The sequence below is a fragment of the Theropithecus gelada genome, chromosome 19, assembly GCF_003255815.1.
Source record: "Theropithecus gelada isolate Dixy chromosome 19, Tgel_1.0, whole genome shotgun sequence".
Lineage (NCBI taxonomy): Eukaryota > Metazoa > Chordata > Mammalia > Primates > Cercopithecidae > Theropithecus > Theropithecus gelada.
This window is the reverse complement of record NC_037687.1, coordinates 48,657,764-48,685,552: the sequence shown is the minus strand read 5'-3', so window position 1 is coordinate 48,685,552 and position 27,789 is coordinate 48,657,764. Positions and strand designations below refer to the sequence as shown.

Here is a 27,789-nt window from a genome sequence, read left to right as displayed (position 1 = left end):
GCACATTTATCACAAATGTTATTTTAAGATACTGCGTAAATGTGATGGTCGGAAGATATACAGTAGGACTGCAGCAAGCCGGGGCTTGGGCGGGGCGAGGTCAGGGTCACCTGTGCACCTGTGATTAAAACCTCCCTCCCTTGGTAACATCCCCCCTCCTCCCTGCACCCATTTAAAGGCCTGACTTGGGCGACCAATGCCTTCCTCCATTCACTCTCGCAACAGCAACCACAGAACGTGAGCACAACTACAACAGACGCGGAGTGAGACTTTACATCTTCCTGTTTTATCTCAGGGAAACCAGGGCCATTCTGGGCTAGGGGTGGAAGGTTCTTCTGGATAGTGGCCCAATCTTTAGACAGGCAAGGGTTTGGTAACCTCAGGACAAAATGGCCCTGGATTTCCAAGTAGGGTGAGATCCCAACAAGTCATATCCGCCATGCTGCCTGGTTTATGGGGTTGTTATTGTGCCAAGTGAGGTTTGCATTCATGCCTAGAGCCCTACTGCCCAGTTCTGATGTTTCCCTAGAGGTAAAATTAATTCATGGACCCCCATGAATATGAGCAGTCCTTTCCTGGCTAAACGCCCAAGGTGTCAAACGAGCAAGAGAATCTGAGGCCTACCTTGGCTTGTAAATCCCCACACCGACCCCCAAATTGGAAAGCCCAGAAGATGATCCTGGGACTGGGGTGAGAAGGAGATGGGCAGAGTGTGTCGAGTCCTTCTCCCAAACTGTCAAGAGCGGGGTTCCGCCGTCACTCGTACAAATCCCATCTCCTTTCAAGCCACATGGGCCCTGGTGGTGATGGAAGTGTTGTCAGTTTAATCTGTTAGATGCAGGACTTTGGATTCTAATAAACCGATGCTATATTTAACCTGTGAAAAATTCAAGAGTGGAAATCTGGGCTCCAGGATGTGAAGATGCAGAAGGCACGGGAGGGAGGATGTCTCTGTCCCCTGAGACGCGTTCTGTGGGGAGCCGGTCCAGGAGGGAAGCGTACGTGTCCTTCAGCTCCTCCCAGGTAAAGGTCAGTAGGACAAAGAATGGGCCAGAAAAGAACCAGGGCTGGCCACAGAAAAGATGGGGCCTGGCACAGGCCCTGCACCAGAAAGGGAACCTGCATTCTTCCCTGCCCGTCCGTAAAATCCACCTGTGTGCCCACATCCCAAGGCAAGAGCTTAGCTAGCACAGTAATCTCTATTTGCCAAAAAAACTCATTTTAAATTGTAGTGAGTTTCTCCCTAAAAACCCGGAGAAAGATGGAATGCCGAGAGAAAATAGAGTAGACAGAAAAATTTGGACTTCTCTTGAGAAAAAGGGGTGGGGATGAGCGGAAAAACCGTAGGCGTGTTGCCGAACATCTCTGAAAGGGCTTAATTTAAATTTTTAATAAAAGAGGTTTTTTTCTTTTTCTTTTTTTTTTTTTTTAAGTTGAGGTGTTTTATGTATTACATGGATGTAATACATCTCTCATTTGTATAATTCTAGGTTAGGAGCTATGATTCTGCATAACTGCAAGAGTAGTTTGAATATAGTAATAAAGGTATTTTACAATTTTACATGATGTTCCCAGCGTTTTGTTGGCATGATTTGCCGGGGCTAATAAAAGCTTGTGATTATCATATAAATGCTCTCCCCCTCCTCCGGTGGATGGGTTCAGTCTCCTCCCACAACCCCTCTGCCTGCTTATCTGTGGCTGTCTTAATACAGGAGGGAGAACCTTGGGACCCCAAAGTCTGTCTGACCCGACTGGTTCTGTTTCCCGCTGTTTGAAAATCCTGAGTCAACAGGAAGGAGTCACCCTTCCAAAGCTTTCTTTCCCATCAGCCTCCTCGACAGCGCAGGCCCCTCACCCCCGAGCATCCAGAAGGGAGATCAAACCCCAGCCCCCCCTGCAGGTCACCAGGTGTGACCGGAAGCTCTGATCTGGGGGTCTGGCAATATCCCTTCTGCACTGAGCATCTAACCTTATAGGCAAGTCTTCCTTTCTTGTGAATGTTTATTCTCGGTGCAGATCCTATTCAAGCTGCCTCTGAGTAAGTGCTCCCCGCTCTCCAAACGCCAAAGTTCACTAAAACTCCCCCTGATTTACGCACAGCTTCCGACTGCCAGCACCTGGCAGCCGCAGCAACCAGCTCCGTCATAAACAGATCGCATACAATTTAATTTTAATGTGCTCGTTAGTCGTAGCACATTTCAGACATAATTGTGAACGCAACACAAAATTATAGCAAAAAGACAATTTTAATGCTGCCGTAGAAAAAAGGGTTATATGAAGAGTCACATAATGGTGCTTCATTGTCAACAACCAAACAGGGCACAGAGTGTGTTACGGTGTCTGTGCTGTTTACATGCCAATATTTTATACAAAGGTTCTCATATGGTGTCAGCTGTCAGTTACTTCTGCAAATTAACTGCCAAAAATGGAGAAGAACAGAATCACTTGGAGAGCCGGTAACCACGGGTTACCTTTCATAAGCCTAAAGATAAAGCTGCAGTGTGGGATCTTGGGAGAATAATTAGGAAGAACAAAACAGAAAGTTACCAATTGAAATAGAAAGGCATCCTACAATATGGAATAGCAACCAAGAGGGCTTATAAATAAGTGAAAGAGGTTGGATCACAGAATGCCTCGTGACTTTTAAGCAAAGTATTACAGTACAAACATTTTAAAGGCTTTATCAATGTTTAGGAAATACAGTACAAGTTCTTTTTTTTTTTGTTCTTTTTTTTTTAACCTTTTCAAATAGACTTAACCCTTTGAGCACTGAGTTTATTTTGAGCGTTCTTTGATTTCTAATAAATACCTTTAAAAATCATGTGCAAAATAGTTATGATGCCTGCCAGGGATGTTTTTCCCGGTCTCGTTTATTCAGACTGCTCAAAACAAATGATAATACGATGCTAATAAATATGTATAATTTAAACATGAACCTCTATCAATATAGATGTACTGTATAGCAAAACAAACTATCATACTTTGCTTTCAGATAATGTTTCTGTATACTTTATAAATGCTATCTGTGGTATCTTCTGTATAATTTACAATGTTTGCATGTAAAAAACAAAACCCATAGACCTTAAAAAAAAAAAAAAGAAAAAAAGAAATATACACTATACATAGGCACAGCTTATGCCCAGAGCACAGCAGGTGCATAAAACACTGTTGCTATAAATGCAAGAAAAAGGTCATTTAACCACAATCACATTTTTTTCATAAGAGAGTCTGAAATCTATACAATATATACATCTATGTTTCAATGTGAAAATAATATTCTTTTAAATTTCAAGGCGTGTTATACCCCTGCAGACCTGCATAAATGGAGGTTCATATTATTCATTATAACTAAGCTGGTAAGGAGTTTAAAAAACAGAGCTTCATACATTATTATTATTTTATTTTATTTTTTAACCAAATTAATGCAAAAGTGCTTCAAAGTACTCAGAGGGCTAAAGATGAAAGGGTGAGAAATGCCAGCACACTCGAGTCTCGTGGAAAAAGTGTGCCTGATTTCGTTATAAATGCTTAATTAAACTGTCTGTTAATGCATGCAGCTTGAAGCATCGGCAGGATGCTCACAACTAAATCCCATTTACACAAAGTTCCAAACACTTACCACTGCATTTTAACCTTCATATTTTACCAGTAACAACAGCTGATTATGCACCTCTATTAAACACTGTACAGTTATACAAAACGGTCCAGCCCAGAGTGATTCTCTGCAGTTAAAATAAGAACATGTGCCAAGAACAACAAGTCAGAGGGGGGGGCCTGAAGGTGCCTTCCACAGTTTCCCTCAAAGCAAACTGCAGTCCCTTCTATCAAAAGCAAATGCTACTGCTTCTCTAACTCAGAGACATACAGAAGGTGGTCTTCCGGAGATTTCCCGTGTGTTTTGCTAAGGTGAAGTTTAACAGCATGCTTGCTGGCAAAGGTCCGATTGCAAAGTTTGCACTGATAGGAGGTCCCTAGGTCCTCCTCGGGGGAGGACGTCACCATTTTTTCTGACGGTGACTTGGTTTGTGCTATCTGACTGTTAATCTGTTCGGTGGACAGTTTGGATAAGTCCCGTAGCCGGAAGCCTAAGTGTGATTCTAGGTGACTGATGTACGTGGAAGGAGTCCTGATTTGAGACGCACAGTCGTTACAAAAGAAGACGGGGTGGCCAGTGTCCAAGTTTTTGAGGAACTTTGTTCCACCTGTCCTTCGAAGCTGGTATTTCACGTTGGCCAGCCAGTGGCTGATGGTGGTCATGGACAGCCCGGTGAACCTGGAGATATGCATCCGCTCCTGGGGGCTCAGGTCTGACATGATGTACTTCCCTTCCGAGGTCTGCCGGAGGCTGGCGGCAAACTGGGCCTGGAGGATCAGGAGGTGCTGGGGGTTCCAGTTTGACTGGCGGCCCTTCCTCTTCTGGGCAGGCGTCGACTCCTCAGCCTCCTCCAGAGTGGCCCCATCAATGTCAGACTTCTCGGAGATGCTGGAAGGAGTGGAGGATTTTGACGTGTGGCTCTCTGTCAAGTTCTTCAGCATATCGGATATATCTGACAAGGCATTCTCGCGTAGCGGCGAGTTTGACATGAATGATACGACGGCAGATGTCTTTGCCGTTGTCACCGTGGATGAGGAGGTTGCCGGGGCTGTGGACGTGGGTGACAGAAGCACTGAACCCAAGGAGCAGCCTTTGTCACTCTTCCCTTTTGTCAAGTCTATGGGCTGGTCGTTGTTGACGTGGTAGAAATAGCGGTCGAGGTGGTCTGCCTTCTTGGACTGCAGGGGCGGCGGGGTGGCCACAGCGGCCTTCTCCGCCAGGCTGTTGCTCATCTTGAAAAGCATGCTCATGGGGTCCAGGGCAGGCAGGGAGGGCTTGGCAGCCTTGCCCAGGTGAATGTTCATGACTGACTGCAGGGCGCTCAAAGGGTTAACAAAAGGCTGTTCGGGCGGGTGGTCAGTGATGATGGCCGTGCTGCCACTCAAACTGCTGGACAGGGGCTTCACCAGCTCCTTCCCATTCTCCACCGGCTCCGCCAGGGGGCTCCCATCCTTGCACCCATCCCGTGGGGGGCTGGGGCTGTTCTCCTGGCTTCGGAAGCCCCCGTCGCTGGACGCCTCCATCTTGATGGGCTCCCCGACTTCGCTGCTACAGGGGGAGGGAGTGGCCCGCTTGGGCGGGGAAAGCTTCCCATCCGGCTCCTTCATCTTCTCCTCCACTTTGGCAACTTTCTCAGTGACCTTTTTCACCAGCTCCTCCATGGCATGAAAGTTAGTCTTGGGCATGGGGGACGTCTGGCTGCAGGGTGGAGACACCAGGGTCTGGTTTTTCGTCGGGGAGACAATCTCACTGTTGCCAAACATGGGTTTCAGGGGCGTGCTCTTCCCCGACGAGCCCAGGGACAACTTCATCATGTTGGGAAGTTGGTAGGCGGCATGGATGCTGGGGTAGCCCCCCCAGCTAGGAGTGCCGTTCTGGGCCTTGTTGATTGCGGATGTCACTGTGTTTTCCAGGGATTTGAGGATATCGAGCCCCCCCTTGGGACTCTCTTCTAAGTCATTTTCAGTCAAGTAATGGTATTTGGAAGAGATGTCACACTTCTCCTCTTCTTCGCCAGGCTTGTCCTTTTGCTTGGGTTTCTCGTCGGTGACTGCTTTGTCCTTGTCGACTTCCTTCTTGACCTCCACATTCAGTTTTGGGGAGATGCTGGCAGGTGTATTGGAGGGGGACGTGAAGGTGGTGGCCGCCAGGGGCACGGACTGGACCTTCTCGTCGAGCAGGGTTGTGATGGTAGGCGTGACGGGCGTCTCCACAATGGGCTTCCCCTTTTTCATAGCCGAGTTGGTGACCTTGATGAAGTGGCCAGTGACCATCATGTGGGCCGTGAGCTCCTGCAGGGTATCGTGCGAGCTCCCACACTCCATGCACTTCAGGATCTGCGACTTCCGGGCCTCAAAGTGCCATGCGTAGCTGGCCCCGTTCTGGTGGCCGTACCGGTTATTTGGCGTGATGTAAGGGTTGGAGTTCTTCTGAAGTGCATCGTTGGTGTCTGAGATGGTGGCTTTGGGGGTTCCACCTGTGGAATCCGGGGAGCTGGGGAGCTCCAGCTCCAGGGAAGCTTTCTTCCGAGCGGCAGGAATGATTTTGGCGGCGACAGGAGTGACGGGTTCCTTCAGAGGCACTTTTTGGTAGTGTTTTGTTTTGATCATATGGACACTCAAATCCTGCAAGGACTCAAAGGAGTGGCCACAGTACATGCACTTCAGCACCTTCTGGGCATCTTCCTTCCCTTCCATTTCCAGCAAGGAGCGTTTGCGAGGCTTGGACCACCGCTTGGGGTTGTTGTTATCGGTCTCGTGGTTGTCGTCGCGGTAATGCCCCGTCTCGTTCATGTGCACCGTCAGCTCCACCAGGGTGTCGTAGGCGGCGCTGCAGTCCTTACAGCGGAACTTGCTGGCCCCCGTGAAGATGGAGCCATAGAGCTTGCTGCTCTGCCGGTACAGCTGCACGGTGCTGAAGAGGCTGGGCTCCGGGAGCATGCGGCTCTGCGACACCTGCTGCAGCGTCTTAGCCATGGCGCTCTGGTGCCAGTCGAAGCTCCCGCTGCCACAGCTGCTGCTGCTGCTACTGCTGCTGCTGCTGCTGCCGTTGTTCTTCTCCGAGGAGGGCTGGTGCAGGTTGAGGTTGAGGTTGGACCAGTAGGAGTTGGAGAGGAAGTTGTTGTACACGGCCTTCATCTGCTCCAGGCTATCCGACACGGTCGTGTCTTCCAGTGGGACCGTGACCTCCTTGGTCTCCTCTTCGTTCTTGATGGAGCCGCTTTCAAAGTCAGCCATTCGGTCACTGGTCTCACTGATGTGTGACTCGCTGTCCATTTCGTGGCAGGAAAACTCAGCGGCCGGGGAGTTCTGGTAGCTGGGGCAGGCCCGGGTGAGCTCCTTCTCCGGGCACATGTACTTGGCTGAGGGCTCTCCATCTGCCGTATGCTCCTCTGCGTCTAAACCTTCATCCACCAGGGCAGCAGCCTTTAACTCCTCGGAAACATAGGCTGCCATGATAACAGGTGGGAAAGAGAGCCAGGTAGGATGGAATGATGAGAGAGAGGGAGAAGGAGAGAAAGAAAAAAAAAAAAAGCATTAGTACGTGTTGATCTTACCTAGAATACGTTCTGGGCTCTCAGGAAAACACAGCAACCCAGATGGGCACATGTATTTGTAAAACTAAATAGTTAAAATGTGGTGTTTCTTTGGAGCAAAAAAAAAAAAAAAATCTGCTCTTCAAACATAATTTGCCACCTTATTCTTCTCAAGGGGCAACAGCTTGAAATTAAAACTAAATTTGAAATTAATGAAGCACATTCTGGAGGTGGCATTCATTTCTAAAGTAATAAATTACTTGTATCAACCTCAGAGACAGCAGTTCCTGTCTGTCAATTAATATGTCTTATGCTTCTCCTACCCCTAATGCATTTCTTAACAGACAGATTCACAATTTAAATTAAGCAAGCAGTTTTTACTCATTACATTTTTGAGGCTCAATCTTTAATAAATATAAAGTCTAAAAACATCAATAAAATTTTTACCAAGTAAAAAGAAAAGTACGTCCATTGTAATAAAGGAAAAACAAGATTTTGTGGCTTTTTTTTTCTTTCTTCCTTCTGGAAAAGCAGGTCTCAGAAAAGCTTAGAGGTAAGTTTCCTGGCAGGGATAGGTGTGGGTTCGTTCCAGTTGAGAGGAGATACCCTGACCGGCTACCACCCAGCCCCCAGCCCTGTCCCCCATGTGAACACTCAGCCGTTCTCAGCCACCTGCGCACACACACTCTCCATGCAGAATTATGTCAGAACAAGTTCAGGAAAATTGGTATTCGGTGCTCATTCCTGCTGTATAAATATATACAAGACCTTCCAGTGGACCTTACAAATGTCAAAGTGTTTGCTCTTTAGACTACTTTGTCAATATTTACTCAGTATAAGCTTCATGGGCATCCAACAGAGATCCTGTCTTTCTGGAAGCGATGTAGCTGGGATGTAAATCCAGCATGCATTCCCACACAGGTGGAGGGCAGGCCACGCACGCGCCTGCAGGTTCCGGAAGATGCACGCCCAGAGACGCAGAGCCCAGAGAATACTAGTGTTAATGCAACAGGGTGATTTTTTTTTTTCATTCTCTTGCATTCAGTGATTTGGGTTATTCCTTACTAAACTGATCTGCCACTGCATACTGCATCAGGATAGTTTTTTGGACAATGAGGCGTGGCCAGCCCTGTGGCTAGGAACAATTTCAAGGTAAAGGAAAAGGGGAAATAAAGTGACTTTGTCCTGTCAGCTTCTAAATACTTGTTTGCTTCAAAAGGCCAGTGGTGAAGTGTGTTAGATGGTTGGAATGGTGCAGTGCGAATGGCAAGGCTGATTTCTACAAAAAGCTCTTAAGAAAGGAAGGGAAGCTTTGTTTGTGGAATTGACTCCACCAACTTTAAAGATTTGCCCCTGCTCCATTTCACATCAGAAAACAAACCAACAATAACGATAAACAAACAAACAAACAAAAAGAGTGAAATTAGTCCCTTGAAGCCAAACAGACAGGCCCCCTCATTCCTTCCAGGACAAGTGTGATTCTTTTGCTCCTAAGCCCCCTCCTTTGAGTGCCAAGATTCCCACGCCAAGACACATGGAATCCCAACACTGATGTAATGTGAACTTGAATGGGAACTGTCCCAGGTACACACACCAGCTGCAGGAAGGGGATACTTCTGCTCATTTGCCAACTACTAAGCAAGAGTCTTGTCCAGGAGCTGTGGGTGTTCTTTACAAATGACCACAAGAGAGTGCCCTGCTGCGGTCAGCTGAGTGTGAAGTGCTATGAGGAACCTCAAGTTTGAGGCCATGCACTTTGAGATGACAAATAAAGATGGCGAAAGCTGTGTTCCTAGGGCCAGGACCAAATGCTTAGGAAAATACAGCGCTGACCAGTGGAGGTTCCTATGCTAGTCACAATGAAGACTGTGAACGCATGTGTTGGAAAAAGAACAGGAAAAGAAAAAGAAAAGAAGACATTGCACTCTCCCCCACCTGCCCCTCAACAGACTTCCTCGGCGTGCAGCACATTCTAGAAATATCTGGACTCAAAACTCCAATGGGGTGGCGGTCCTGGAGGAAGAACAGCCGATGAAGAATAACCAAGTGTCCCAATTTGCCTGGACCTGTCCTGGTTTCAGCACTGAACGTCCTGCATCCTGGAAATTCACTAAGTCTTGTGCAAACCGAAGGATGGGTTGTTACCCGAGCTGGGGCACACAGTATGACTGAGGTCAGAGATTCCAGATGGGTCTGCAACCTGTCTTATAATCCTCTTGGGGAACCGCTGGAGCAGGGTAGGCTGGGTTTAGCTAGACACAGCCCACTGTCTGCAGAAGTGCACTGGGTGCATGCATACATGATGTTTCCATAGTACGGTTTCACTGTAAACAGGGAAAGAGGAGGAAATCCCATGGCTGGTGTCCCTCCCACTGAGACTCAAGGAAATGCCCAGGTCTGTGTAGATGGGTGAAGATATCAAAGCCCCTTCTTTCCTGAAGATGCCTCCTAGAGCCACAGTCTGCAATACAAACCCCACACCCTGGGGATTTTGCTCCTATTACAGTAGCTCCCATGAAATTAAGTCTGCGAGAGAAATGGCCCCACAGTAGCCACTACAAGAGGACACCAGCAGCCAGAAGAAGCAGAGCCAATAGTGGACATGAAAGAGTCCTCTGTGGGTGCAGGCCACCAGGTGAGCGGGAAACCCAGGGGCTCTGCCAGCCCACCTCCCACCCAGGGGCAATGCGTCTCCCCATGGCTAGAGCCTTTCCCACCCCCACTGCACAAGCACGAACCCAGCCCAAGCTGTCCGGAGCACTCCTCCCCAACACAGGCACCATGAATGACGTGACCAGCTCCTGTCCTGGGCTGGCCCACAACACGCTCTGATATGCTTTGTAAATTACACAGCAGGGTCAGAATGTCATTAGTCTGCTGACTGAGAAGGAAATTGATATGGAAAGAAAAGGCCAACCTCTCAACCTCCCTGGTGGGAACAAGATCCAACTCAGAGGAGAATTAAAAGGCTCCAGTGCCAAAGAGAACTGGGTCCTGGAAGCCTCACCGCACACCCCAGGTCCTTACAAACGCACACCCTCATGGTCATGACGTGGGCCTCACTCCCTGTTCAAATGACCGTTTTCTTTTCCGATCTGAAGGTGAGAAGTATTTCCTTAGGTGGAGCCTAAGACTTTTACCCATTGGTTCTCCCCTCCACATTAAAATAAAGGGAAAGGCTGGGCGATGTGGCTCATGCCCATAATCCCAGCACTTTGGGAAGCCAAGGCAGGCAGACCGCCTGAGCTCAGGAGTTTGAGACCAGCTTGGGCAACATGGTGAAACCCCATCTCTACTAAAATACAAAAAAATTAGCCAGACATGGTGGCACATGCCTGTAGTCCCAGCTAGTCCAGAGGATGAGGCAGGTAAATCGCTTGAACCTGGGAGGTGCAGGTTGCAGTCAGCCATGACCCACCACTGCACTCCAGCCTGGGCAACAGAGCAAGATTCGGTCTCCAAAAATAAACAAATACATAAAAATAAAGGGAAAATTCCCATCCTTCCACCATGCTTTGCAATAATTTCACTACTCTGGGAATATTTATACTCTTGATTACTGAACTTTAAAAATGTTCTAGAAAATGGAAATGGACCCAGTGAAATGAGGGAACTAAGGGATGAAAGGCACTCCACAAATACGCATCCAGCTCCCACAAGCGCCAGGCAGGTTACCGCACACTGAGCAGTGCAGTTTTCTTTCTCTAGGCCTCCATTTCCCTATCCGAATGATACGGGGCACCACAGTCATATTTGTAAGGTCCTTCCTCAGCTACATGTCTATCATTTTATGGCCCTTCTGAGAAGGTAAAGAGCTGAGCTGTAAAGTCGTTTAATCTGGTTCATTCTCTGCAAACGCCAACCTCACCAACACTCAGCAAGTGGAATCGTTCCTCAGTGCTTTCTTCTCTAGACTGAGCATGATACGCAAAGCCCCTGGCTGGAGAGAAGGGCGGGCTCTGGCAGCTGGCACAGCGAATGCCCTGGATCAGGCAAGGAGGGGAGGAGGGACTAGGTGTCTCCAGTCACCGTGCAGATGGTGAGAAGTCAACAGGGGTGTGGGGCAGGGCTGCTGAGAACCTGGTCCCCACCAGGCTGGCTTCAGTAGCCCAGGGGCAGGCACCGTCCACCGATTGGACCCAACAATGTATCACATATGACCTTGGGAAACTCCGCAACTGTCTCCAACAGTATTTGAGAGTATTTAAATTCCTTGTTGCTACTTCACTTTCTGCGCATTCTTGTCTGAATTCTCTAAGGGAGGGAACCTTACATCCCTAGTCTTGCGCGCAGGAGGTGAGCAATGGACAGTGGCTATCTCATTTCAAGGAGGTGAGCGGGGGGGTCATGTCCACCAGCAAGGAGTTGTAACAGCCTTTGCAACAGGATCCCCCCTTCCTCTCTGCGGCCTCCCATATGGGCCCAGTTCAGTCACTAGCATCTCTCACCCCATCCCCAACCAACTCCCTGACTCCAGCCCCAGCCCCTTTAATCTCATCTCCAAGCAGAAACTGCTGAGATTAATATAGAACACCGCACTGGTCATGTCACCTCCCCATATAACACCCTCAGTAACTTCCCACCGGGCTTGGAAGAACATCCAAATTCCTCAAAGCAGCCCTGAAGGGAGTCCTCCACCATTTGCCCGGTTCCCCTCCAGCCCCTCTCAGCTTCTGAGATGCACCAAGATCTCTCACTCCCCACTTTCTAGCGCTGCCTCCTCTGCTGGAAACCCCGGGGCAGATGCGGTGAAGTGGAGAATGCAGGAACCCATCCTTCCCCGGGCCTCAGGGAAAAGGCTCTTGGGGATGGCAGGGTTTTGACTCCAGTGTTTGTCCCCTTAGCCATGAGGATCACTTGTCTACAGCCAGAGATTCCAACACACTGTCAGCTCTGTGTGGTCAGGACCAGACCCCACACACCCACACCGCAGATATCAGCCGCAACCCTACCGTCTGGCCCAGAGTGGCCACTCAATACATGTCAGTGGGATGAATGAATGAGTGAATGAATGAATGAATGAATGAATGAATATCTTAGACGGCTGCTTCACACCTCCTAAATAGCTGCCAAAACATCCTGAGGGGATCCTGAGTCCAGCCAGTCCCAATGCAAAGCAGATGTGCTGGGGTGAGACCCAAAGTCCATCCTAGGCAAGTTCTGTCTGAGTGTGACTGGCACATTCAGCAATGCCACTTTGTGAGGAAGGGTCTCTAGGTAGACAGGATGACAGAACCCACCACTGAGGAAGATGGGAGGAGACACCCCAGTCGGTGGTCTCCTTGCATTAGAGCCCCCCAAGCTGTGTCCACACTCAAATACCCTCTTCAGGAATGCATTATTGGCTAGGTGCAGTAGCTCTTGTCTATAATCCTAGCATTTGGGAGGCCGAGGTGAAGGAATTGCTTGAGCCCAGGAATTCAAGACCAGCCTGGGCAATGCAGCCAGACCCCATCTTTATAATTCTTTAAAAAATTAACAAGGCATGGTGGCCTGTGCCTGTGGTCCCAACTACTTAGGAGGCTGAGGCAGGAGCATCACTTGAGCCGAGGAGGTTGAGGCTGCAGCGAGTTATTATCACACCATTGCACTAAAGCCTGGGTGACAGAGTGATTCTGTCTCAAAAAAAAAAAAAAAAAAGGAAAAGTACGCCAGGCATGGTGGCTTACACCTATAATCCTAGCACTTTGGGAGGCCGAGGTTGGGGTATTGCCTGAGCTCAGGAGATTGAGACAACCCTGTGCAACACGGTGAAACCCCGTCTCTACTAAAAATACAAAAAATCAGCCAGGCATGGTGGCGGGCACCTGTAGCCCCAGCTACTTGAGAGCTGAGGCATGAGAATTGCTCGAACCTGGGAGGTGGAGATTGCAGTGAGCCGAGATCATCACTGTACTCTAGCCTGGGCAGCAGAGCGAGCCACTATCTCAAAAAAAAAAAGGAAAAGTGAAAGTGAAAGAAAAATAAAAGAATGCATTATCATCCCGCCATCCTTCTTTTCTCTTAAGCAAATAAGATGGGAACCTCTGCTGCCAACGCCCATGGAAGAGGCAGCTGGACTGTGAGGGGGAGGAGGTTCTCATTCAAACCAAACCAACAGCTGCAAAGATGCAAAGAAGTTCTCAGGAATGATCAGGGACTAGTAAGTGAGGGGCCGACTGGGCACCCGCCTTCCACGCTTCTCCAAGTCCCTCTGTTGAAAGAGTCTCTCTTCAAGATGTGAGTCCCTGCGGAATGGCTGCACCCGCTTCCCCACACACATCTCGCTTTCCTTACCCCACCAATGAAGACTGTGTGCTTAAAGCAGCAAGACAGCCATCGATCTCTCAAGAGCTGAGTGCCAAGGACACATTTCCAGACAACTGCCTGAACCGAAGAACTTGGCATGCACAGAACCGAATATGACTCCTGGGTAGAGACACACATGGATGAGAAATAAAAGCTCCCAAACTTACGAAAGCTTTCTGCAAAGTTCTATAGCCCAACAACCTTGGAAGCCCACATGACGGGGGGAACACACACACACACACACACACACACACACACACACACACACAAAACACGGATCCTGCCTAATAGGAACAAGTTTAGGAACCGTGTTCACATTCATACATTCATTGCATCTGATCCTCTCAATGGTCAAGGAAGGTGGAAAAATCATCTCCATTTTGCAGACAAGGAAACGGGGATTCTGGCTAGTTCCACAGCACACTTGCACTGAGGAACCAGTTCTGACCCCAAACCCTCCGCTGCAGCCCCTCAGGATGAGTCACTGGAGGTAGATGGGACATTTGTCTGAACTCCTAAGACCCACACCCCGAGTCCAGTGTCAGGGGACCACACAGGACATGTGGGAGGGAGCGCCCTATCCTCGGAATGAGGAGTGGGCAGTCAGGCAGAGCCTTCTCAACTCCCCCAGTGGGATCCACACCTACCCCTCCAGGAGGATCCAGCATCCCCACCCCCAGCTCACCAGTGGTGTGGCTTCCACACTGTGGATGCAGGGATGACAGACATATCATGTCCAGGGAGAGAAGACAGCCAGTCCACTGTGGCCATCAAGGGTCTGGAGACACCAATACCTTCATTAATATTTATTGTCATCATTAACTAAATTCAATCTCTAGGTAAAAAGAAACTAATGTGTGTCACATAAACATAAAACAGTAAGCTGGGGCATAACAGAATTCATTTCTGGACAAGGTGGAATTACCTTCATCACACAGCTAAAAATCTCTCCCAAAAGATGAAGAGGAAGTGTTGGCTGGGACCTGCACTCTCCAGCCACGGGGGCCACGGATGGGCAAGTCAGGGTGGGAGGGGGCGCTGGGTGTGGGTGGGAAGAAAGGAAAAGAAAGCATGGCTGTGTGCCGCCTCCCAATGCAATTTCCAGGTACACTGCCCTGTGAACGTTAGCATTTTCTGGACTGAAATAAAGGTTCTGAAGTTATAACCCTCTGTTTTCCCTGGGAAGGTGCTTTGCCGGCTAAAACTTTTTACAGATTCCTTTTTCCCATGTCTTCTTATTAGGGATAGTCCAGAAGAGCACCGCTCTCTGCAATGAGTGCCTCTGGTCATCATCCATCCATAAGGATCCCTGTGACTGTGATGGAGGAAAGAGTAGAGGCAGGAGGGAGAGGAAGAGGTGGGGAAAGGAGAGAAAGGAGAAGAAAGGACCGAAGAGGGAAGGGGCCATCAAGTCATCCTGGGTTTAAGAAGGGTGCAGAGAGACAGGAGGGGGCCCAGCAGAGAGAGGACAGAGGGAGAAAGAGAGATGGGAGAGGAAAAGGACCCACTAGGGTTGGGGTCGGGGAGAGAGAGGCTACTGAGGGGCATGGGAGGTAGGAATGGAGAGAGAGAACATGGGTGATGGAATTTTGAGAAGAGACAAGGATGAAAGAGGTTATTTTCTGGAAAGGACTCTATGACAAAGAGGGCCTGGAGTCTTGAGTTCTGGTGCAGAAGCGGCCCTCAGGATGGCCACCAAGGTAAAAGAGGATGGACCTAGGGGAGCCCGTATGGGTCCGTTCTAATGCTGGGAACTCCGGGCCTCCTTTCCTCCTGCTTCTCTGAATACTCAGATTTTCAAACAACACAGGGTGATTTTTTTTTTCTTTTTCTTTCTTTCTTTCTTTTTTTTTTTTTTTTGAGACAGGGTTATGCCCTGTTATCCATGCTGAAGTTCAGTGGTGCAACCACAGCTCACTGCAGCCCTGAAACTCCTGGACTCAAGCCATCCTCCCACCTTAGCCTCCTGGGTAGCTAGGACTACAGGCACTAGATACCACGCCAGGATAAGAGTGTTTTATTGTTTTTTGTTTGTTTCTTGTTTGTTTGTTTTTTAATAAGAATTTAACTAGTCGAATGGTTTGGGAAGGTGGCTGCCAGGTGTGTTTTCTCAGGCAGACTCTCCAGGACTCAGGCACACCAGTCTCTGCAGACCCTCCTGCCCTTTCCTCAGAGCCAGAATCAACTTCAACACATGCCTAAGCCCTCAGCAGCCACGAAGTCCTCTTCTCTGCTGCAGAATGTGCTTGGATAAGGAAAAATGCCAAGATGTTCACAAGGCATCTTGACCACTTCTCACTCCCCACTTACCTGCCTCCCTCACACCTGGGCCCACAACAGAGCAGACCCCAAGGAAATGGCAGGAGGAGACAGGAGGGGACAGTTCAAAAGCCACAGCAACCCAATGTGGCGAGCCATCCAGGAGGGCAGTAGTTGGACTCTGGAGAGGACCTGCCGATTCTCTGCTCTGTTGCCCAGCCTGGAGTGTAGTGGTGTGATCATGGCTCACTGCAGCCTCGAACTCCTGGGCTCAAGTGATCCTTCCACCTCAGTCTCCCTAGTAGCTGGAACTACAGGTAAACACCAATATGCTGATTAAAAACAATCTTTTTTTAGAGTTGGGGTCTTGCTGTGTTGCCCAGGCTGCTCTGGAACTCCTGACCTCAAGTGATCCTCCAGCCTCAGCCTCCCAAAGCACTGAGATTCCAGGCATGAGCCATGGAGCCAGGCAGGACCTGATGTTTCTGTATCACATTTTTCTCTGGGAAACAACGTGATGTTAGGCAGGGAGGCCCTGGGTCTCAGCTTCTGCCCTGCCATGGATTAGTCCTGTGGCTGTGATGACTGACTTCACGTCTGTGAGCATCAGTTTCTTCATCAACAAACGGGAGGAAGGAATGGGAAGATGCAACTGGCCACATCCGCCTCCCAGGTGTTTGCAGGCAACCAAGGATTTCATAAGGAGTGGGCATAAAGGACTTTTCCAAGTTAAAGAAACTCTGCAAATAGAGGTGCACCAACTGCACAGGGGCCGTGCGGCTGTCGGGAATCTGGGAGGCAGGGCCAGGGGATGGCCCCTAGGGTCACCCCTCCTCTTGTAAAAGCCTCTGGGTCTCCCAGACCCTCTATGCTGACCTTGCTGCCTTTCAGGAAAGGAGGAGGTGGGAAGACCAGCACCAAGCCCTGCTGGGGTGAGAGCTCCCACTGTGGGTTCTGTGCCTCCTCCCTCTGGGCAGCCTTAAAATGGCGGCTGCAGAAAAGGAAGAAAGCCAGACAGAAAGGGGAAGAAAAAAGAGAGGGAAATGGAGGGCAAGGAAAGGAGGCGAGGAAGGAAGAGACGATGTCAGACGCACGCCTGCAGCATTAGCACTCCTGACCACGCACAGCTCTCCTCCCCAGGCCCCGGTTCCTGGTATAGGAATTCTAGGAAGGAAGCGGGCAGGACCATGGACTCAGCCCCTCTCCACCCAACTGCATGGATCTGACTGGAGATCCCCAGTGCCCCACTCCCAGGGGTGGGAGTTGGAGCCAGATGCCCTGCAGCACAGTGCTGGCTGGGGCAGCCACCTCAGACACTGGCTCTCAGATTGGCTACCACTGTCCCTGTAGCCCCCAGCTCCCAAGCTGGGCCGCCTTCTCCTCCAGGCGGAGCCCAGTCCCCCTTTCCGCTGGGCGTCTGCCTTGAATCACCTTCCTCTGTGTCAGCGAAAGAGCTCAAAGTCCCCAGAAAATTTCGCCTAAATCTCAGCTTATTCTCAATACACCTGGAAAATCTGGATGAACTGATCCATTTGACACAAGAATTTCTGCTTGACAAAGGAGTCACGGAAGTGCCTCATACACTGTGCCCCTGGGTTACGCTTACATGGGGCTCTCTGCTGTACAAACGTGTTGCACACCTTGCTATGATGAAGCAAGGGGATTCCTTCCTCAGGGGAACCACACCTGCCATATCAGCTGTGTCTGACAACCCGATGTGGGGCCTAGAGCTATCCCCAGATGTCCTGAGGTCCCACACAATGGGCTGCTCAGAGGCAGCTGCCCCTAGACCTGGCCTGGAGCCCTGGTGGGTAGGAAGGGTAGACAGACAGGAAGGATGCTCAGGCCTGGATTGCCCCTAACCAAACACATTCCCCCAGCCCTCAGAGAACATGAAAAATCAAGATGGAGGTGCACCTTCTTGGCTCTCGACCAGGAGGGGCTCAAAGCAGCAGTATGAAGGCAGGACTTCCCTTTTGTGCAAAGAGAGAGAGGAGATGGCAGGGGGAAGTGTGGGATGGAGTGGAGGGGGCTTAGCTAAACACACACTGGGGGGTACCAATATGATTGGATTGAATGTTGGGCCTCTGTCTAATTATTAAATAAGCAGGGAGAAGAAAGCATTCTAGAGGACTGTTTATACCTGGTACCCAGGAAGTGACAATTCAGTGGGGAACACAAGTCTTCTCCACCCATCCACCTGGGCACCTGGAGTCACCTACAGATGTCACCTAGGATGATGGAAGCCATGGCCTCTAGGGACAAGGAGAGAATGGCATTCTTGGATGGTACCAGGGAGACTAGGGACCTTCCAGGCATCACTGCTAGGATTTGGAGCTCCTCAGAAACCAGGGCAATACCCAAGGGCCAGAGGGTCCAGAAGGGCATGGTTTGGCTCTGGGGGAAGGAAAAGTGGCTGCAGCTGTAATGGCCATGACTTCTGCAGAAGGCTGGCCACGGTGGGATGACAACCTCCCCTAGATTGATTGCTCTTCCCACTAGCAAGGTCAGGAATATTAATTTTGTACACGCTAATTTGATGTAATGTGAGAGACGAATGCTTGTTCAGTTTGGTATCCCTGTGTTAATAAAGCTGCAATGCTTTCATGCCAAGAAAAGCATGGCATTAGCTGATTGGTGAATAAAGTCAGTGTGAATAAGGAAACACCATGCTTTAGCACAGCCATTGTGGCCAGTGGTGGCACAAGCCAATGACAGGCTGCGGCTGCTCCTCTAGGGAACCCACGGCAGCGAGGCTTCCCAGGACACCTCCCAGCTGCTGGAAGCCCCAGCCAGTTCAGAAGACTCAGAACCCAGGATGAGTCCTGTTCCTCCAGCAGTGATGGGAAACAAGAGTCCAAGAGTTCCAGAAGCCAAACCTGGGGCTCCCAAAACTGAGTGAAGAAAGACACTGCCTGAAGCTTCTCTCTTTGAATTCTTGCTGCAATGAAAGGACCCCATTGTGCCACCGTCTCAGTAGCTCCTCCCCAGAACAATCTCCCTCCCTTCCCAGCACTCTTCATGAGGGGGATGGCTCAGAAAAGGAGGAGGACAGAACATTAGGAGGCTCTCCAAGATCAGAAAGAGAAGGCAGCTTCCCTATCTCTACAATGTCTCTCTTCCAATGCCTTCTGGGGGGCTTGCTCTGCTGCAGTGTGGGCGCCAACCTCAGTGCAAACAAAAATAAATGTATCAAGGTTGCATTCGCAGGACAAAAACCACTGCCTCAGACAAATCTTCAGATAACAAAGAATAAATAAATACTCACTTCGGGGACCATCTGAGTCACCTACTGTCCTTGGCTTCAAGCACATTTAAACTGACTGGGCACCAAACCCACCGTGGAAGAACACACCAGTATGCTGTCATGGGAAGTCCATACGCTCACTCTCTGTGCCCTGGAGGAGTGCTTCATTGCTGAAATCACCTTAATCCATTTAAGCTACAGGGTAGAGTCATCATTCAGCCAGCTGGATGGTAGGGCCATGTCTGGGTTGACAGCAATCAGTTTGGCCTGGTAGCCGGCGATGGTCTATCAAGTGAAACATGGTTTCTGGAGCCAGGGTGCATTTTTTCAAGAGTGGTGAAGGAAGTAAGCTGCCTGTGGGTGCTGTACTCCCATTCCTCTTTGAGTTCAATACATTCCCAAGTACACTGCTCTCTCAGAATAAAGAATCCAGGGTCTGAATCTCTTCCCAATGTCCTTTTTACCTTTTATTCTACAAAATCCATAAGGTAAACCCTGGCCTATATTGAATCCAATAAATTAGAAGAATAACTTCATCCAAAGAAAAGATTATCTCATCTTGGTGGAATAGGAATCAGGCAAATTATTAGGGGCAGGGGATGTGCTTGACTTTCTCAAATTGCATACATGAGCAGAGGGATTCTCAGGGGGTAGCTGATGTCTTTAACGAGGCAGCTCATTGAGGCAGCTTAAGGAACCAAGTAACTCTTGCCTGCCTATACACTTGGTGATCTAAAAACCTGGGAAAAGCACCTTTAGAATTGGGCAGCAGGCTGTGAAAATTTGGGAACAGTCCTTAAAATGGGCCTCTGCAAGTGGCTAAACATGTACAACTCAAACTGTCACTGGGACTTGCTGGCTTTCCTCCAAAATACTAAAAGAGCTATATCCAAGGGGAAGGTAAATGGATGGCTAACAAGAGACAGGAGTTAAGATTTACATGGAAGAGGAAGCAACTGATTCACTCAACACATCTACCCATTCACCCAGCCAACCCTCTATCCATCCATCCATCCATCCATCCATCCATCCATCCATCCATCCATCCATCCATCCATCCATTTATCCATCCAAAAATCCATCCATTCATCCATCCATTCATCTATTTGTCCATCCATCCCCCATCCATTCACCTCATTCTTCTAGACATCCCAAGCCCATCCATTCAAAAACTCATCCATCCATCCACCCATCTATCCAACCAAAAACCCATCCATGCATCCATTGAAAAATCTATTCATCTAACCATCCAAAAACCTATCCATCCAAAACCCATCCATCCATCCATCCACCCATCCCCCACCCATTCATCCATCCAAAAACGTATCCATCCATCCAAAAGCCCATCCATCCATCCATCCATCCATCCATCCCCCCATCCATTCACCTCATTCTTCTAGCCATCCCAAACCCGTCCATTCAAAAACTCATCCATCCATCCACCCATCCATCCAACCAAAAACCCACCCATCCATCCATTCAAAAATTCATCCATTCAAAAACGTATCCATCCATCTGAAAATCCATCCGAAAATCCATCCATCCATCCATCCATCCATCCATCCATCCATCCATCCATCCATCCATCCATCCATCCATCCATCCATCAACTCTTCCATTCAAAAATGTATCCATTCATCCAAAAGTCCATCCATCCATCCAACCATCCATCCACCCACCCACCCATCCATCAACAATCCAAAATCCCATCCATCCACCCAATATGTATTAGACACTAATTACATACTCCAGATGCTTTAGGGTTAGGAATAAATAACCAAAGTAAATAGCTCAGAATTACAGGCTATACTTTTATGTGCTCAAGATGGCCTTGGTTGCACAGAGGATAAGGGCATTAGAGAATCATACACCTGCACAAATGTCTTAGCTCAATATTCAAAGCCCAGGTTAACCAAGTCCCACTTTACTTTCTAAGTTTTATCATCCACTGCCCCCTCCACACACACAGATGCTAGTCTTCCCTGATAATTTTCCTTTGATCTTGCCTTGATTGATGCTGTTTCGTCCATTTTACATACCATGCTCAATCTTTTCACACTCTCCTCCCTGTCCCCCAAGGTCCTGCTCTTTCCATGTCCCCCAGGAAGTCCTTTCTCATCTGTCTCTGTGAAGGTGATCTCTTTAATTTCTGTGATGAGACAATGAATGGAAACTTCCTCTCTAAACTCTAAAGTCTACAGAAATATAAGAAATTATCAGCATCACTATATATCTCTTCAGGCATTTATCTCTTGTAGTTTTCGAGTGGCTGATCCTGGGCATAAATTCTCTTTCTATATACACTACAGGAGCATTCCTTACCTCTGTGCTCTTTGCATGGCCTGGCATGCCAACTGGACTCAGTAACTTCTGGTCCAATTATTTTAGTTTGGATGGCGCTGCTTAGGCTAAGAACCAACAAAGACCCAGGGTCACTTCAGGAAGAAGTTTCCACTGCCTTCCTCAACAGCTCTTGAATGCTGGGCTGAGAAGCCTTAGGTGCTCTCTGACTTCCCATGCATCTCTTCATGCCTCACTCCCACATCACAGAACAGAGACACTCCAGGAAGAACCAGGGCCACCAGTGTATCTCAGTTCTGGCAAAGTTCCTCATCTTATGACCACAAGAAAAACTTGGAGAGAAAATGTCCCCAGTGACCTCAGAAAAGTTCAGCTCTACCCTCTCTGCACTGGGCACCTGCATGGTAGTCACCATGACTAAGTGACCTTCTTAACGTCTGCAGCACTGCCTGCATTGAGCCAGGACTGATCCAGCATTCAAGCCAGCATTGACACAATTTTCAGCCAACACTCAGCAAGTACTCATTCAGGACTCAGCCAGCACTTAGCCAACATTCAGCTAGCACTGACCCAACACTCACCTAGCACTCAGCCAGGACTCAGCCAGCCCTGACCCAGCACTCAGCCAGTAGCACTCAGTCAGCATTTAGCCAGTACTCAACACTCACTCAGCAGTCAACAAGCACTCACTCAGTATTGACCCAGCTCTCAGTTAACACACACCCAGGCCTCACTAGTGTACATGTGAACACTGTTTGGATGAATAGTGAAAAAATCATTCTAGCCTGTTTGAAGGAACAAAGGTAATGGTCAAATATTTCAATTTTTAAATATTTCTGACTGACATATACATGCCTACAGATTTCAACGTCATTTCTATATATTAAAACAGCTTTCCTCCAACCAATGTAGAAATAGTATCTATTGACTGGTTGACATCACAATATATGTTTCCTCTTAAGTATCCTGTCTCGCATTTTTATATTGACACTCTACATAGTCTGAGTTGAGTGTTTCTTACCCTAGATCAGGAACCCTTAATACCTTACCATCCATCACAAGGAAGAGAGGAAAAAGAGAGAGAGAGAAAAGAAACAACAATAAAATAATGAGAACAGCACTCTCACTAACTGGTTCATGCCTTGCTTGCCTTCTTGTGGAGGATAATTTAGTTACATATATCAAAATTGAAAACATCTACGCTCTGACCCAGCTGGCAATCTTTACTACAAAAACATTCATACATCATAGCCCCTTAACAACAACAACAACAACAACAACAAAACCCCTCTATGATGAAGGGTGTCCCCATCAATATTTCTTAGAATACCAAAGAAGTGAATAAACAAACTAAGGTATACCCATATCATGAAATACTATGCAGCAACTCACAAGGATGGTAAGACAGAGATACCAGTGTCAGAGAAGATACGGAACACTGGAACTTTCAAGTACCAACTGTTAACAACCATTTTGAAAATCTCTGTTTGTCAGTATCCACAAAAGCTACATGTACACATACTCTGTGACCCGGCAATTCTATTCCTAGATCTAGACCCATTAGATGTGCATACGTATTTCATCAAAAGACCTGATATCCTTTCATACGCTATTCACAGCAGCAAAGCAACTGGAAAGGATCCAAATGTTCGTCACCAGTAGAGTGAATAAATACACGGTGTCCTGTCCATACGCTAGAGTGCCATGCCACAGACAAAATCAACTGTTATTCAAAACAACATGGGAGGATCACGCCAACAAAACATTGTATGAATTCATTTATGTAAATTTCAAAATCAGGGAAAGCTCACCTGTGGTGTTAAAAGTCAGGAGAGCAGTTACCCTTTGGAGGTGGTGGCTGGGGAAGGGTGGAGGAACTCCTGGAGCATGAAATGTTCTGCCTCTGGGCCTGGGCCCTGGAGGCATGGGTGTGTTCACCTGGGGAAAATTCAACCTACACTTATATTCATATGCTGGGCTTTTTGTATGTTATTCTGCATAAAAAGGTTTTTTAATAATTTCAACTTTGCGGTTCAGGGGTACAGGTGCAGGTTTATCACACGGCCATATGGTGTGATGCTGAGGTTTAGGGTCCCATCACCCCAGTAGTGAGCATGACATCCAACAGGTGGTTTTTCAGCCCTTGCCCCTGACCTTCCCCCATCCCGTCTAGTAGCCCCCCGTCTCCACTGTTCCCATCTTTATAGCCATGTGTACCCAACTGCATACGAAGTTTAAAAACAATGATAATTCCCTAATTTCTCATATGAGAAGATCTCTAAGACACAGCAGAAGGTAGGAAAAGAAAATAAGTCTCAGAAACACAAACATGGGTCTCTGTTTTCTGAGCAAGTCTGTGTGTGTGTGACTGTATGCGGGCACCCAGGAAAGAATCCTGGTCTGGATGTTAGCAGCTGTCCTGCAGGTGGAGGAGGCAGATGTGGTTGTGGGGAGCAGCACGGCGGGAGGAAGGGGAGGAAAAGGGTGCTCCTCTGCACCATCTGGAATGTTCACAAGCACACCTTCATGAAGTGCTGTGAATTTTTTTTTTTTTTTTTGAGACAAAGTTTTGCTCTTATTGCCCAGGCTGGAGTCCAATGGTGTAATCTCGGCTCACTGCAGCCTCTGCCTCCCAAGTTCAAGCGATTCTCCTGCCTCAGCCTCCCGAGTAGCTGGGATTAAAGGTGCCCGCCACCATGCCTGGCTAAGTTTTTGTATTTTTAGTAGAGATGGGGTTTCACTATGTTGGCCAGGCTAGTCTTGGATTCCTGACCTCAGGTGATCTGCCCGCCTCAGCCTCCCAAAATGCTGGGATTACAGGCATGAGCTACCATGTACGGCCTTTTTTTTGTTTGTTTGTTTTTGTTTTTGAGACAGAGTCTTGCTCTGTCGTCCAGGCTGGAGTGCAGTGGCACAATCTCAGCTAACTGCAACCTCTACCTCCCGGGTTCAAGTGATCTTGCCACCTCAGCCTCCCAAGTAGCTGGGACTACAGGCATGCCACCATGCCCAGGTAATTATTGTAATTTTAGTAGATACAGGGTTTCACCATATTGGCCAGGCTCGTCTCCAACTCCTGACCTACCCACCTCGTGATCTACCCACCTCGCCTCCCAAAGTGCTGGGATTACAGGTGTGGGCCACCTTGCCCAGTTAGTACTGTGACATTTTAAGTTATAAAGGAATTTTTATTTGTAGCATGCACCTCCTGTGTGTCAGGCTCTATATTGGGCACCATCAGCCCAGAAGACACAGTGCCCGGTCCCAGGGAGTGGGCATTTGGGGCCGCATGCCTGGGAGTCAGGGGAGAGTGGGTTCCTGCAGGGGGGTCAGTCACAAAGGCACAGGGGCCTCAGGTGCCAGCTCCACAGAATGCCAAAGGGCCCAGGACAGCTCTCCAACCTCCCACCTTTGCTATCTTCTGCGGCAGCATTCTAGGTGAAAGTGTCACCTACAGTGACAACAAACTACAGGGAAAACAGAGAGATGGGCAAACTGTGTGCTGCAGTCCTAATTTTGACCTCAGTGGGAGCAGGAGGTGGGAGGCTGGAAGGATGCTGGGCAACACCCAAAACATCTGGGGAGCACAGCACCCCTAACCACAGGCAGGGTCTTGTCCCCATTGTGGGAACCAGCGGGTTTCAGGTCTGTCCCTTCCTTTCATGTTCAGGCTTGGTGTCTGAGGCCAGCTGACCCCTCCACTGGGCACAGTTCTCAGCTCCCTGTATCCCTTCAGAGCCCAGCCCTGCGGATCACAGCGCCAGCCTTCCCAAGTCCCTGCGGTGGACTCCGCGGGGCAGGTGTCTGTGTGGCAGGTGGGACAATGGAGACAGATGTGCAGTGAGACCTCTCTGGGCCCCACCCTTCTGCTGTGAAGACTGAATAAGATCACCACCAAGAGTAAGGGTAGTTTATTCCCTTCCTGTCTCTTTTTGTGCCCCTTCCTAAGAACCACAGAAAGTTCTACAACCTAATTTTCTAATTTTTTATTTTTTTTAAGAGACAAGGTCTTGCTCCATTGCCCACGTTGGAGTGCAGTGGTGCGATCATGGCTCACCTGCAGCCTTGAACTCCTGGACTCAAGTGATCCTCCTGCCTTAGCCTCCCAAGTAGCTGGGACTACAGGTGCACATCACTATGCCTAGATGGTTTTTAAGTTTTTTTTTGTAGAGACAGGGTCTAGCTATGTTGCCCAGGCTGGTCTTGAACTCCTGGCCTCCAACACCTCGGCCCCTCAAAGCAGTGGGATTACAGGCGTGAGGCACTGTACCTGGCCTGGACTTTCTGCTTCTAATGCAAGTGCTCTAGAAACACACAGGCTTGGAGAGGACACTCAAAATAAACCAGGATATGTACAACCCCCCCTTCAGCTGCCACTTGCTTCCCTGGCCGTCCCTGCCCTAATGCGTACCTACAGGTCAAGTGGTTATGCTCCTAAAACCCAGCTGTGAAATGCTCATGCACTGCAGGGAGACCTGCTACTGGATCAGCAGACGTTTCCTGAGAAAGGGTCAGCGGGCCCCCACCTCGGCAGCAGGGACAGAGCTGTACGGAGCTCCCCTGGCCTCCTAGGTCACCTCCTCAGGAGGTGCTCACGGACCTGTGAGATCTGTGTCTCTTGGCTTCCCTTGCACCGAGGGAAGGCCACTCTAGGCTTGCTCATGTGACCAGGAGCATTTCACCTCCCACAACCCACCTGACGTCTCACATGACCAAGGGCTTTGCTGTCCCCTCCATCCAAAGCCCATCCTTCTCACCTCTGCATCCCCACGGCCCTGCAGAAACTCTGCAGCTAGGGCAGTCCCTTTACTCCAGTGGGGAGGCAAGGGGGTCCCAACGGTCCCCTGCACAGAGCAGAGGGAGGGCCTTGCACAAGTCAGATACTCAATCAATTTCTTTGAATTAAATCAAACTTTTAAATTAAAAGTCGACCCCGTAAAACAGCCGACTTAAGGCTTGTTCTTTTTGTTTGTTTGTTTTGTTCCATTTCCTTGAGACTCTTTGGCACCAAGCAGCATTTTCGTAAAGAATTAAAAGCCCAGAACCAATTACGGATGCACGGGAGCCTTCCATCTACCTGCAGTGGTGCTTTCTGGGAACGGTCCTGGCACACTTTGAGGGGCCTTGCACTCCTGGGGGTACCTTCTGCACATGATCGCTGCCCGGCTATACACCAGCCCGAGAAGGAGCGAGAGCTGTCCATGGGCTCCGTGTCATGGATGAAGAGACTGATGCTTAGAGAGAAAGAGGATAGGGGATGAGACACAGAACAAGGACTGGCATTGGGGGAGGAAAAAAAAAAAAAAAGCAGCCAGGGCTTTTGCTGCTGGATCTCCCTGCCTATCTCCAGAATACACATTTAAAATGTACTGCTTAAGGGTGAAGAAACCGAGGGAAGGTCCCCCGATTTCTTAAACGTGTGACACATGGCCGGGCACGGTGGATGATGCCTGTAATCCCAGCATTCTGGGAGGCCAAGGGGGGGTAGATCACCTGAGGTCAGGAGTTCGAGTCCAGCCTGGCCAACGTGGAGAAACCCCGTCTCTACTAAAAGTACGAAAATTAGCCGGGCCTGGTGGCAGGCGCCTGTAGTCCCAGCTACTCGGGAGGCTAAGGCAGGAGAATTGCTTGAGCCCGGAAGGCAGAGGTTGCAGTGAGCCAAGATTGCGCCACTGCACTCCAGCCTGGGTGACAGGGCGAGACTCTTATCTCAAAAAAAAAGTGTGACACATGACAGCATGGGGACTCTCTCTGACCAGAAAGGACAGTAGGCTGGAGTCTGGCTATGCCACCTTGGCAAGCTGTGCTTGGTGAGTCTGTTCATCTCTCAGCCTCAGTCTCCCCACTTGAAAAATGGGACAATATCATCACCTCCCTTGCAGGGCATGGGGAGACACAAAATATGCAAAGTAGATAAAGCAAGAAATGTCACACATGTAGCAAAGGTGCCCAGAACCCTCTACTGGTTGCAATTGTGGGATCTGGGTGTTTTTCTTCTTGATCAAGAGGGAAAGTCGTTTTTATTTAATCTGAAAATACAAATAGAAGGGCCGCTTTCTGGATGAAGCAAAGCCTGAAAGTCCATGAACACCCTCTGTGACAAGGTTATGGAGTGCGGGGGAGAAGTTGGGCCCTGGGTCAGCATCCCTTGACCATCATGGATTAATCTGCCTGTGTTCCAAAGGTCCCCGTGTCCACACATAGCAAGGGGGCTCAAACGCTGCCTTGCAGCTATAAGACTCCTACTGGGCAAAGTTCTCAGAACCAAAAAGAAAAAATACATCGGGGGTCTCTCACTGACTGGGTCCAGGACCCAAGCCTCTGAGGCCCAGGGCAGCCCTCTCTGTTGGCAGCCTCTTGGAGGGGACAGCAGGAACAGTGTATCATCGCCACTGTGAACACAGAATGTCACACGAGCAAAGACACTTGTCAAATGCCTTTCCCTTACACGCACCCTCATCATGACCTGTGTTAATGAAGTTAATTGAATTTAAGATCAATAATGGTTAATTATTGCAATTTGACATTCAGAGATAAATGGCTTTAAGACAGAGAAGTATGCGT

The 27,789-nt window shown here is 48.9% G+C and overlaps 1 protein-coding gene across 2 annotated transcripts in view; it reads right to left on the bottom strand.

The window, feature by feature from the left end:
- Positions 1-2,227: 2,227 nt before the first annotated feature.
- TSHZ3 (teashirt zinc finger homeobox 3) overlaps positions 2,228-27,789 on the bottom strand; it is a 75,481-nt gene continuing 49,919 nt past the window's right edge. For both annotated transcript variants that reach the window (XM_025368977.1, XM_025368978.1), the window contains exon 2: positions 2,228-7,043. In XM_025368977.1, coding sequence (XP_025224762.1) covers positions 3,838-7,043 — 3,206 coding nt within the window. In that variant the 3' untranslated portion in view covers positions 2,228-3,837. The remainder of the gene's footprint in view (positions 7,044-27,789) is intronic.